The sequence below is a fragment of the Lissotriton vulgaris genome, chromosome 5 (assembly GCF_964263255.1).
Source record: "Lissotriton vulgaris chromosome 5, aLisVul1.2, whole genome shotgun sequence".
Classification (NCBI taxonomy): domain Eukaryota; kingdom Metazoa; phylum Chordata; class Amphibia; order Caudata; family Salamandridae; genus Lissotriton; species Lissotriton vulgaris.
This window is the reverse complement of record NC_141693.1, coordinates 1,103,506,698-1,103,520,475: the sequence shown is the minus strand read 5'-3', so window position 1 is coordinate 1,103,520,475 and position 13,778 is coordinate 1,103,506,698. Positions and strand designations below refer to the sequence as shown.

Genomic DNA, 13,778 nt, shown 5'->3' with positions numbered 1-13,778 from the left:
CGAACAGAGTTCCTGGCGCTCATTCACGGGAGGAAATCAGAACGGCCCCTTTAACTGGTCGTATGACCCGGACGAAGGCCCCTCCCACCATGACGTATGCTTCGCGGCATTGGATAAGAACCAGGATATCACTGAAGCAGTGTGTGACATCACAGGAGGAGGAGAACGGAGGACGGAAGAGGAAGCGAAGGTGAAACTGCGAGTGTGTGGACCCGAGGACGCCGAGCTAGGAAGAGAAGCAGACGTGCCCCAAGGAGCAGTAGACGCGCTACAAGGCGAAGCAGACGAGCCAGGAGGCCAACGGGACCGCGCTGCGCCGTGCCACACTCCCGAGGGAGGAGTGTGGCTCAGACAGGTACGGGACAAGTTTGCAAGTTGGGTGGGACGTCGGGGTGTATTCCCGCGTTAATAAAACACCTTGCTCCCTAGTGTTCCCGCATCTTCCTGGACCCTATAATAACCCCCCTCACCACGACTCACAGCAGCGGTAAAGCGTCACACTAGAGGTGTCCCTCACTTCCCCGGTTACCCTTGGGTAAAAAGTTACGAGGACGGAAAAGTAATCAGTCCATTTCTTTTGTTTGTTTCCTTTCCGGACATCACGAGAGCCGCCCCACGCGAGAAGCCCCATCCCCGGGCGAGACGGACTTCTGTACAGCACCTGTCCCAATAGGCACCACGGATCGAGCCGAATTCGCCAAGGAAAGACTGTCACTCAGACAAAAGAAACTGTAAATGAAAATAAAACCCGCTTTGCCTAAACCTCGTGCCCAGCCCATTACTGACTTCCCGTTACAGGAAGATACTTCGGTGGAAACAATAATTCCTTCTCCCACTCGAAACACTCGCACATGAGGTGGTAGCAGAGATTCCAGGGACCTGGACATAAAGGTAAGAGTCTTATTTCCAGTTGGTTTTTCCTGTTCAAAAGTTAGGTTAAGACTGCGATTTTCAGCAAAAATTGGCCATTAATAACAAATGATTGTTGGGTTATGGATACTATAAAAGGGTTTAAGATAGAATTTAAGGAAGCACCTTATCAGGTGTGTCAACCACAGAGTTAATCTTAGATCACGAACAGACAGCTCTAGTACATTCAGAGGTGAGTCAGATGGTGCTCAAGGAAGCTATATGCAATGTCAAACCCAAGACAAGTTTTGTGAGCATGATCTTGGTGAAGAAAAAAGACAAAGGCTGGAGTCTTGTAATATTTGAAAGAACTTAATAGGTTTCTAGTCTACAGGCATTTAAAATAGAGGGTATCCACCTTTTAAGGGACATTCTAAAAAGGAAGGACTGGTCTGTGAAACTAGATCTCAAAGATGCATACAGGGACAAGCACCAACCTTTTTTGCGAGCACAAACGGTGCGATTGGCTAAAATCGTTCGTTTGCGCCCGCAAAAAGGGCTTCTGCGATGCATCAAACTGTAAGGCTCTCGCAATTTAAGAAATCGCAATTTATTGCGATTGCATTTAAGGAATCGCAAAATGCGATGCATGATGAAATCGCAAATAGCGATTTCGCTAAAAGGGGTCGCAAATTACCATCAATTTGAACTTGATGGTGATTTGCAAAAACCTTGAAAAATGCACTAAAGTGCATTCTTTAAAGTTGTAGGTTACACACACACACACATGCCCTTGGGGTATGTGTGTGCACAACATGTGTGCACAGATCGATTTCAGGAGGTGCAACAGGGTGTCAGTTTGATACTCTTGAAATTGCATGCGCGATTTGCGAGTACCTATTGGGTACTCGCAAATTGAGCATGCAATTCCCCATTCATTCCTTAATTGTGACTCGCAATTTGCGACTCGCAATTAAGGAATGTTTGAGAATCGCAAATTTTATAGGGATTCCCACATGCATTGGCTTTTGCAATTCCTTAATAATCGCAATTAAGGAATCGCAAAAGCCTAAATTGATGCATGTGCCCCTTACTTCACTATGCCTATGGACCAGCATTCAGAAAAATATCTAAGGTTCACTTGGAAAGGGATAGTCTACCAGTTTCGCGGTCTCCCCTTTCGCCTCTCTTCAGCCCATTGGTGCTTCACCAATGTTCTAATACCAGTGCTCACCTTTTTGAATGAAGGGGTGTACGATTAGTGTTTTATCTAGACAATATGCTACTGATGTCACAAAATCAGGAAGAATTGCTAAACCACATGAAATGGTCAGTGGATCTCCTGGAAGGGTTAGGATTGATTAGCAATGCCGAAAAGTCTGTAATGACCCCTACACAAAATCTAGAATTCCTAGGGTTTCAGGTAGATACCATCACAGCTTAACTACAGTTATCACTAAAGAAACAGTCCAAAATAAAGAGGGAGGTAGCTTATTTTTTTTTAATCAAAAAACGTGGTGACTTTTCGTCCACCTAGCAAAAGTGGTTGTTTTTCTGTCCTCTTCCATTCAAGTAGTTTCCCTAGGCCCACTGCATTAGAGGGATTTAGAGAGACTGACATCTTTGGGGTTGTGGAAAGTTCTGTGGTACTCAGACAGAATCCCCTTGTCACAGGAGACTCGAGAAGACCTCCTATGGTGGTGGAACAACTTAGACAGCTGGAGCAGCAAGGCAATATTTGGGATTACCCCGGATCATGCAGTGGAGTCAGATGCAAGCAATCTGGACTGGGGTGCGAAACTAGGACAAATAGAAGAAATTGGGGAAGTGGTCTCAGGAAGAACTCCCGCTTCACAAACTATTTAGAAATTATGGCGCCTTTGAATGCTTTCATGAGGTTCAAACCCCCTCTAAATAAATGTTGCTCTCATCAGATAAGACAATTTTACCGCGGTCTCTCATATAAATTGCTTGGGGATGCAAGATACTTGCAGACCTGGCCTAGAAGATTTGGTATTTCTGTTGGAATAAAAAAATCCTGTTGAAGGCAGAGTTTATTCCTGGGCATCAGGACATAAGAGAAGACTGGAATTCAATGTTTTTAAATGGATTCAAGTGACTGGAAGCTGAACCCAATGTTCTTTGAGAAGGTTCAGAACCTGTGGGGTCCATTTCAGGTGTATCTGTTTGCCAGCAGACTGACTTTTCAGGTACAGTGGTTATTACAGTCGGAGACCAGACCCCCAACGCCTTGGCAGTGGATGCTCTGCTCCAAATCTGGAACAAAAAAGAATTGTTATGCGTTCCTTCCGTTTGTATTAATTCACATGGTATTATTGAAGGTACAAACTGAGCGATGAAGTATTAATTACTACATTTTGGAATACCCAAGTGTGGTTTGCAGGAGGTATGGAACTAGAAGTTGACTTTCCACGTTTGATCCCGGGGAGCTTAGGTCTTCTCCTAGGACAAGAAGGGGAAAACATCCTCTTTCCGGAGAGGGTAAAAGCCTCCTGGATGAGTTGTGGGAACCTGGAACAAGGAAGAGATACACAGGCATGTGGAGGAAGGGGTGAAGTTGGTGCCTGGAAAGGGATTTGGATCCCATGGATTTGGATCCCATGGAAGGTCCTGTAGTAGATATAGCGAACTACCTCGCAGTTTATTTAGATCAGGTTTATGTTATAGAACAGTTAACCTTTACAGATCAGGCATCTCAGCAGGCCACTCACAAAAAAATTAATATTCAATTGGTAGTGACCTTTTATTCCGCAGGGTAATGAAGGGAATAAGACTAAGACGCTCTCCCAGAGCTAGATATGAGTTTTTATGGAATGTTAACCTTATTTTCGACCTTATTTTCGACCTTTTGTTCTATGGCCTGATAATCCTCATCTTTTCAGAAAACTGCTATCTATCAAATTAGCAACTTTACAATGCCTAATATCTTTTTGAAGAGTATCCGATGTTAAGGTGTTCGAGATCTGTAATAGATACTCTTCTCCGGATGGAGTGCACTTATTTTCCTGACTGTAAGAAACTGGAGTGTTGTAAATTTCATAAAAGCGTATGAACATAGCACGATTGATGTTAGAACAGATGGTGAGGATCAATTAATAATATAATATCTTTTGTGAAACCCAATAAGGCGGTGTCAAGATGTGTAAGAACATTTATGTTGGACGAGGGAGTAGATTTGTCCAAATTTGGAGCGCACTCATTCCGCGGTGTGATGGCCAGCAATGTGTATTGGTCTGGAGGTTAACTTTCTGATATATTGAAGGCAGCAGACTGGTCAAATGCCTCCACCTTTGCAAGCTTTTACCTTAGGTCTATGGAGCATGTGAGCAGTGTGGCGTTGAAAAGCGTTAAACATGCATAATTGTAGCATTCCGTCTTGTACTGAAATGGCGATTCTCCAATTAACATACAGAGAAGATCTTGATTTTAAGAAAAAGAAGGCTAACATTATCCCACCCACCACACCCTGGTGGGTTAATATATTTTATAAAATGTTTGTCATTATTTACTATATAGTTCTTGTTAGCAAAGCTATGATGACGTCACTAACTCTTTACCAGTTGGTATCACCTGATTATTTGCATTTTTTGCAGAGAATTTGTCACTTTGAAACTCTTCTCCTTGTCAAGTGCAATTAAGGTTGAAGAGGTCAAATAAGCGGATTTCACGGTTTTCTTTGCAGGTCTAAGAGGATGATGCCTAGTTACAATTATGTTATTGTGGTTTTAAAGTTCTGAATGGAATGTTTTATTCATGACTAGCTTACCCGTCGTGCGTTGCTGCGATCTCAGAAGAAAGGAAATTTAAGGAAACTTGTTATGATAACATTCAATTTACTTTGTGTCATTTTTATTGAAACTTATTCATTTTAATATGGAAAACATTTTAAAGTGTTGTTTTAATTCCGTTTATTTATTCGAGTGCTTGTGGATACATGGTAATTTTGGTTTTTCCGTCTGGTGCGTACACGAATAAATCAGAAGGTTTTCCGACGCTTGAGCTGGTCACATACAGTTGTCCATGTGAGAAGCACGGATTCTCCAAATCTAGTCCACACACTTGCAGCGATTGTCCTTGTGCTTTGTTGATGGTCATTGCAAAAGCGAGTCGCGCCAGAAACTGAAAACGTTCAGTATTGGAAAGCTTATGAGGGCCTCGGGGTACCGGGGGGCCGATATTTAACAATTTTTCTGTTTTATTTTGCCAGAAACCTTTGCGGGAGTGTACTCAACAACTTCCCAAAGTTTCATGCCGATCGGATGAATGTTGTAGTAATGCATAAAGCACAAACAGACAGACATACATTCATATATATATATATATATATATATATATATATATATATATATATATAACACGTTCTTTAAAGGGCTGCATGTGGGGCAGCAAAAAAAGGTTATTTCATAATGTTAGCCTCTGTTGTCTTTAAATAAATCAAGATTCTCTCCGTATGTTATTCAGAGAATCGTCCTTCCATTTACAGGCTTACAGAAGCTCTTCTGTTAAATCTTCCAGATCAAGTCTGGCACCTGGGGATATTGTAAAAGGTAAGAAATCTACAGTTCGGAGTACCCCTCAAAAAAATGTAACACTGAAAAGAAGCCGACTAGTTGGCTTTTTACCCTAGCCAATGAGAACAGATTTTTATTTAGGGTTCTTACCTGGTCTTCATCATAATTAGGATCTTTGATATCAACTTCCTCCACATCATAAACTTGTCCAGGTGTACCCCACACACCTTTTCCTCCAGCACCACCTGGTCAAAGGTTTCACAGGAAACATAACATCAGTGTACACAAACATTTAAACAATCCAACTTTGGAACTACCTACATCACTGCACTTATCTATTGTTTCTTTCATAAAAATCTGCCAACCTCAAAACATATTTCTTTGACAATGTTATACACGGCCTCTCTTACCCCTCATAAGCCCAACAATATAAAAGAGTAACTTTAAAGTTTACTAATCTTTGCCAGGTTCTAAGAAAAAATAATGAAACAGGTGAAATGCTTTAAATGAATGGTGGTTTTGATGCACAAATGGCAGAGGCCAACATTACACAGTACTTCTGCCAACTCAGCCAACAGCAACATTAAAATGAACCGATAAAAGACCTAGTGTTGATGACATCAAACAAAGCAAGTTTCTACAAGGCAGTGCAGACAAGACTTTGGCTTCTTTCTTGTAGCTCAACTAATAGAAAGATCTGTGTCCTTGCATTGTTTTGCCATAATTGGTTTAATTGTGGTTTACTTAATTTATCTATGTAAAATCTAAGGTTTACTTCTGGATAATTCACAGTTGGTTCTCAATGGTCCTCAGGTCCACAGAACTGGATACTAAAATTATATTGTTTTTTTATTCGAGTCCGACCAGGCCATGGACAAGAGAGTTAAGACATCCCATTACAAATTACTGGATGTTGTCTAAGTCCTAAACTTTGTAGAATCATCCTCCCCTTACCAGATGCCATTGGATCTCAATGCCCTGCCCTGGTTGAAGCAGAATGCTCTCTGCCTCTTAATCCTAATACTGCCATTTCTAATCCAGAATGAGCAACATTATAAAAATGAGGATCTAACATCCACTGAGAAGGGCTCCGTACTGGAATGCGTGCTTTTTGGAAACCTATTTCTCAAGTGGTTTTCTAAATCTCATAGCCCATTAAGTCTTTTCAGCAGGTCAACATAACATGCATCCGGTTTTTCCTAACCGATTTTTATCTAAGGTCTGGGGGCTCCTATGGGCAGTTTCCATGGAGGTCAAAATGTTGTTTGCGAGCACCCCATAGTCTTGCATTCTTTGCACAAAAAAAGTTGATCAATAATCATGTGGCACCTTCAATACTCACAGCTGTGCTGCATATGTAATCTCCTACAGACCTTGCTTCTACTCTGAAGGTAAGAGACAGGCTGTTCCTTTAGAACTAAGATGGGCCTGCAGAGTCTCTGAGCCTTAGGCTCTCCAATATATTACAGCCTACAGAGTAAACTTTCTCGAGTACCCCTCCCCACAACTCTTTTACCCTATCCTCAAATATTCTTCCCTCCTGAACAAGAACTCCTGTAACAGCAGGAGGTCCAAGACCAGCGACCCAAGGGTGTCATTTTACTTATACGGGTGTCAAGCTGTTTCCCTAAAACCAGAAAGTAAACAGGAAAACAATTCATATGATGTTTATTGCAATAGCTTTTTAAACATATTGTTGTAAAATACAGACAAGTTGGTTTTCTTGCTTTTGGCACACAGTTAGACCTATGTGTGTATCAAGATTAATGTTACATCCCTTCAGCAGGAAGATATGCCTTTGTAATAAACAACAAACAAGTTAAAATCAAAATCTATCTCTACAATACCATCCTACAGTACAAAATACCATTAAATCACTAGGTTCATGCCATATACCTTCCAAACAAATTCAATGGTCTGGTGCCGAGTTGGACCACAGTCAGAATCGCTGTTGCTATCTAATACCTTAATCATGACTCGCTTTATACTGAGTAAGCCAGAAAACAGTCTCTCTCGAAGACTCGAGAGAAGACACCTGCATCCACCAGTAGGACCGCAACAGACTGGTTGTCTATTCCCTATTCAAAGAAGAGAGCATTTGTAGACCATGAAGTAATGTTATTGGGAGAGAAGCTGGCTTGCCAGGCCCAACCTCTAGGATGCCAACCTTATCCCTTGTTCACCAACCTCTACAGCAGTTCATCCTGAAGATTAGACTTTAGCACTTTATCTACATTCCATTCAGCCTTTTCTCAGCCTCTTGGCTAGTTTTCATGCTTGGAGCGCAACTCTCCATCTCTCAACAATATTCTCAAGGAGGGATTTTGTTTGGGAAAATCCTTCACATACCAACCATATCTCCTTCATTCAATGGTTGGGTTTTGTTGCTGCCTTCACAAAGTCGGCCATTGCTCCTTCCCAGGAGTTACAGTTCTCATAATGCTTTATCGATATTGTGTTCTGCCAGAGAAGCTTGCAGGTAACCACACGCCAAAAAAATCAATAACATCCTTTTAGTAGCCCTCATATCTCACTCTCTTAGGGAATTGCCTCATTGTGAGGAAATGGGGTGTATTATATGGTGTGGTTGTTTAACCTCACCATGTCATGCACTTCCCAACCTCTTAAGGACCAATAGGCTTTGTCTGTCAAACCCTCAGCTCAACCCTAGGTAGCTGTGGCACTGAGAAAGGCTGATGGACAGGAACAAGTGTAAAACATTCTAACAGCACAAGCAATCATAATTTAAAGCATGTTTCCTTAAATGTGAACATGCCTTGGCAAATTCAACTAATTGGATACCTGGAAGCTTTTCAAGGAAAACGTAGTAGGTGTCGATGCAGTTTTTTAGAATTACTTGCGCGACAAACTCTAGGCGAGGATCTAGTCAAGGGGCCCAGCAAGGTTTTTAGAAACTGTTACCTCCACAGAAGAAGCATTTCTCCAGCAGTTCCAGGCACTTTATCCGCGTTGCAATGGACTCCTAGGGAGTGGTCCTGATGGAAGGGATGAAGGACGCCAAACATGCTCTACGGAGAGAGTGCTGGAGGCGGGGCAAAGTGCTGAGAAGCAAATTAAATGGGACATGAAGCCAACACAGGAACCCCCTAGATGGGAGGGTACTAGACTGGCTGAGATTAGAAAATTAAGAGGCTTTAAACAGGATCAAATAGGTATATCCAAAGTAGGAGATATTCTGGAGGCGGGTTCCTTGGCTTCATTTGCCTCCCTTCAGGCCACATAACAGCTTTGCGACACCCAAGCCTGTGCCTATCTGAGACTGAAACACCTGGCAAGCGGAGGGACTAGACACAGAGACACTGCCTGAGTATGCACCGCTAGAAGGCAGACTTTTACAGGAGGAGATTCTGACCCAAGCCATCTCACCGACATATAAAACACTAATTAATAACATGCCTGACAAACTCGTCCCGCTTCGAGCCAAATGGGAACTCACCACCGGTCCACTGGAAGACATTAACTGGGAGGCTGTCCTTATGCACCCACACGAAGTAGAGAATAAACTGAGACAACAGCTCATACAGTATAAAACTCTACACAGAACCGACTTTGATAGAGCATGACAACACTCTATGGGGAGAGCAGATAATCTGGATTGCCTCAAATGCCACACAGAACGAGGTACATACATACACACCCTCTGGGAGTGCCGTAGCGTTCAAATTTACTTGAGTAGGATGGTGAAGGAACTAAACAATGCACTTGCAGCCCAACTTGGGTTAGATGTCAAATTCCTCATATTGGGGATCCCTACGGATATAGACCTGCCGCGTCAAACTCCTGCTGGCCAACCTCGGGCTGGTGGTGGCTAAGAGAGACATAGCCAAATGCTGGGGTGCCCACCGACTCCCTACACTCAAGGGATGGAGAACATGTATGGATCTCTACATGGTTGCGGAGGAGGTGACCTATAAGGCAATGGGTTGCCCCCAGAAATTCCGAAAGATATGGGAGCCGCAGATAAAATATGATGGCTTGGAATTGGGTGAGGAGGAGGAGGGAGTGGATTTACTCCTGAGAAGATCGGAGACAGGGCCTTGATGATTATGGTGCCTGGCCCATTGTTGATGGGTGTTGTTTAGTCAGAAGTGAACCTTCGTATATACATGCATATAACAATGGATTCAAGCCTCATGCTCTATTTCAGAGGAACTGTTGCTATATTTTTAGCCTTGCATCACATGCTATTGCCCAGTAATCGATCCAAACTGTGTATTCATGATTTCTTTGACTGTAAATTTAAATCGTTAAAAATCAATATATATATATATGTTTTTTTTAAGTAGATGCTCTAATGAGGCTGTGGATGCTCTAAGGAAGCTGTGGATGCGAAGCGGTCGACGGGTGGTCTTCCTGCAGGGATTTCTTGGTCCATGAAAATGGTGAGGGGGTCCTGGTTGCAGAGCGATGACCAAAAAAATCCCCTTTAGTCTAGCAGAAGACCAGTCGCCTCTGGCCTACCTGTTGCCCCTTGTCGCGATCACAAGCCAAACCTTCCCGGGTCAATAATTCGCCTTCTGAGGGTCGAAGCAACTCTCTGACATAACTCCTGGGTTCCGCGAACTAGAGTGTAACTCTGCATTAGCCTTGGTGCTGCATGTCAGCGGGGATAGCGACTCAAAGATTTTGGCCTTTCAACTTCAGGTTTCTTCATCTGGCTTGTCCATGTGCTGCGACCTGGAGGCCAGTCGGCAGGCCTTTGGAGTCTCTTGACTTGGCTTGCCTCTCAAGACAGCTCTTCCTTCAGCAGGACACAGCAGGCACAGATCCTCTGTGTGCTAGCCAACCAAAGCAGACTTCGACAATGCAGCCTCTCTTGCTGGTCCCTCGGTGCAGTAGGGCAGTCCTTCTTTGGTCCTTCTTCCACGTCAGTCATGGTCTGAGTGCCACCATTATGCTTGGAGAGCGCCCTTAGGGCAGGATGCGGTTGGTAGGCAGTGGCCTACCAGGTTCCCTCTCACCATGTGACTACTTACTGAGGAGCACAGCATCTGGCTATCCTAGGATGCATCATTCTGCCCACTTCCAAGATGGAGAAACCGCTCTCTCTGTGTTCAGACCTCACTAGCCCACCCACGGGGCGTGGCTACATCAGGGCTACAAACCGCTGGGGAAACCAGTTAGGTAACTGGTTTCCCCTCTCTGCTTCCCATGCCAGCCTGTCTGCCTAACCAATGGCCAGCCCTTCTCCCTAGTGTGACACATCTGACCTTCAAAGGCGGCTATTCCTTTGAAGCCTGCCTTTTGGGGCTAGCACCTAAGTGGCTTCCCACAGGAGAGAGGTAACACCTCTCTCCCTGGTCTGCAATCCTTCTTTGTTCTCCTTCCTGAGAGTCGTTGGCACGTCTCTTCAGGAGGGTGGAAAGCTGTCTGGTGGAACAGGCTCCATGTGTGTCCAGGAAGGCACAGGAGTTTTAAAGGCAACAGAGTGGTAGCTTTTTAAAATCTGCACACCGCAACACATTACATTAATTTAGACTTGAGATACAAGTCAACCTTAATGCAAAGTATTGTTGGATACCTTGGAGTGCCGATTTTGGTCGCACTGCTCTGGAGTTAGCACAGCTGAGGAATCAGTGTGTAATCCTGTACCTGCCTATTGGGCTACTAAGTACTTTTACACAGTAAAACTGTGCGTTTATTGTCAGGACAAGTGAGTAAATAAGTTACATACAAGTAACTGTGGTTATCCAGTATAGTTATCTTTCATAAATTCACATGCCTGAATCATTCCCTGTCGTCGAGATGGGAGTCCCACAGTAAATAGCTATAAAAGCTTCATAGGCTATAATGGCCTTAGGCCATGTAAATAGTAGCCTATCTATGTCCTTTTTAAACAAGCATTTGCTAAAATATAAGAATAATCTTTTTACCAGAAAAGTGCTTTAGACCGATGACCCCAGAGCCTGCTCCCTTCCAGTGTGTGGTGAGATTTTTACGATGTGGGGGCTCTGAAGCGGCAACTTTTATAGCGCTTGGGAGCGCTGTATTCACCTGCCTAGCGCCATAGCTGCCAAGGTTTCAGATTGCTATGTGTGACATATTCATAATTTCAGTGGAATTATGAGGGATATTTCAATGACTGTGAGTGACACTATCTCCGTCCCCACTGACTAGTGTCACCCGACTATCACCAGCGCGGCCCAAACATAGCTGCCAAGTTTTTAGTACACACGAGTAACATTTCTATGTTTTCAAGACAGGTATAAGTGATTTTCACATATCCTGTGCAACACCTTTAGTGATACCTTATAAAGAGCAGTGGTTTAAGAAAATGTATGGTACAAAACGAAAAAACATTTTTTTAATAAGTGCAGTGTGGTACCTGGATTAAATACACTAAATCAAATCAAATCAAATTTTATTTATTATGTTTTGGCTCTCAAAGAGGGCCACATAAAACATGTACAAACAAAGCAACAGAAATCATCACAAGTGCAAGAGTAATAAAAACATGATATTCGAACCGTAACATCAACACTGCAGACCCTCAGTCCCACGAGGCCGGGTCGGCACAATCTTCCAGAAACATTAATAAATAGCTAAAAATCCTTTAAAAAAGTTAAAAACATGAGCACAAAACATTTCATTCGGTGGGCAATAAAGTGCATTCAGGAAATCTTGTAAAGTGACAATGCTGAGGCGTAGACAAATTACTTTAAGCCATCGATTGCGCAAGCTACGTAACATAGGACAAATCAGTAGTACATGCATACAGTCCTGGTTATTCAATTTACATAAATTGCACAACGGTGAAGTACCATGCCATTTGGATAGCAGCACATTAAGGGGGATTAAGTCGTACCGTAACAAAAACCAAAACCTACGAATCCCGTGTGGTAAATTCCACAGGGCATACGGTTGAGGCTGTTTCAATCTATAGGAAGAGATGAGTGGCTCCACATTCCTTTTATCTCCGATTGTTTTTTTATCAGATAAAAAACAATACTCCCACGAAGCCTCCTTAAGGACCTGCTTTAACAGCATGGGAGAGTAGGAGAAGAGCGCACTTTCATCCAGTCTAAGGATTTTGACAGCCCTTCTAAAATTACTAACAAGTTTAGAGAATTCCTTAAAATTGCCCAATAGTTCATTTTTGAGTAAAGCTCGCAGGGTTCCCTCTCTTGCTCTGGCCAAACTGGCTACCCACCTTATTAAGGCACACAGCCCCTGAACCCAGGCACTTCTGAGTCCAAAATCCAACCTGCAGGCGGCCAGAGGACAGGCATTGTTTAAAGTCGAGAGGGATCTTAGGAGTTTTCCCTCGATCTTGTGGCAAAAGTCCCAAAGTTTTATCTCTATTATTTCTATACCGTACAAGATGGTTGCGGGGATTTTAGCTCTAAATACTTCAAGAAGGCTAGAGAAATGTCTTTTCCCCGTTGCCAGGTATAGGGACTTTAATCCATTGCCATGGGCAAGAGCTTTGCGAGAGCAATGCTCTATATGGGGATTCTCGCTCATGTTGGCCGAGACTATTTTCCCTAAAAATGTGTAAGTTACGACCTCCAGTCTATGAGCTCCAATGGCCCAACCAAAATTTGTCGAGCGGCATTTCTTCCTGCCAGCTATACACATCACCTTACTTTTATTGGTATTAATCTTCATATGATGCTCCCCAGCAAAATCCTGAAGAGCCTGAAGCCGATTTGCCAGACCTACGGGAGTTAAGTCAAGCAATAACACATCGTCGGCATACATCAGGCAGGCGATTGGCACCCCTCCTATCAACGGTGCGATCCCCTCACTGTGGGACACAACAGCAGGGAGGTCAGTAGTATATAGGGAGAACAACAGGGGCGCCAATAAGCAGCCCTGTTTAAGGCCATTCTGGGATGGTATTTTGGCCGAAAGTCCCCTCTCACCCCCCATTAAGACCCTGCACCAGGTCTCAGTGTGCAGAGCCCGCACCAATTCCAACAGGGGAGTAGGGACGCCCAGTAACGCCAATTTTCTCCACAGCGTTCCCCGATCTACTTTATCGAACGCTGTGGAGAAATCAATGAAGGCGGCGTATACGACACCCCCTCTCACCTGGACATATTTGTCATCCGGTCCCATGGCCCCAGAGGAACGCATATTTTTTATAGCCAACTCGATTTCCTTCTCAGAGGGAAAGAAGACCGAGTCATCAGGGGTGGCATACATGATGTTATCCGTACTTGTGGTCCCATTCCCTGCATATAATTCCCGGATATGAGAGGACCATATATCCTCAGGTATAGCTATGGGAATAGGGGCGTGGCGTGTACCACATCCTTTCCCGATTATTGCCCAAAAGTCTTTAATGTTGCCATATGCAGCAGATTCCCTTAGTTTGATCCATACTTCATCCTCCCTGTCCCGTTTGATTTTTAGCTTGAGTCTGCTTCTCTT

General features: G+C 43.6%; 1 protein-coding gene across 2 annotated transcripts in view; it reads right to left on the bottom strand.

Annotated features, from left to right (window-relative positions):
* PDCD4 (programmed cell death 4) overlaps nt 1-13,778 on the bottom strand; it is a 572,963-nt gene that overhangs the window by 302,878 nt on the left and 256,307 nt on the right. For both annotated transcript variants that reach the window (XM_086922777.1, XM_086922778.1), the window contains exon 4: nt 5,532-5,626. In XM_086922777.1, coding sequence (XP_086778903.1) covers nt 5,532-5,626 — 95 coding nt within the window. The remainder of the gene's footprint in view (nt 1-5,531; nt 5,627-13,778) is intronic.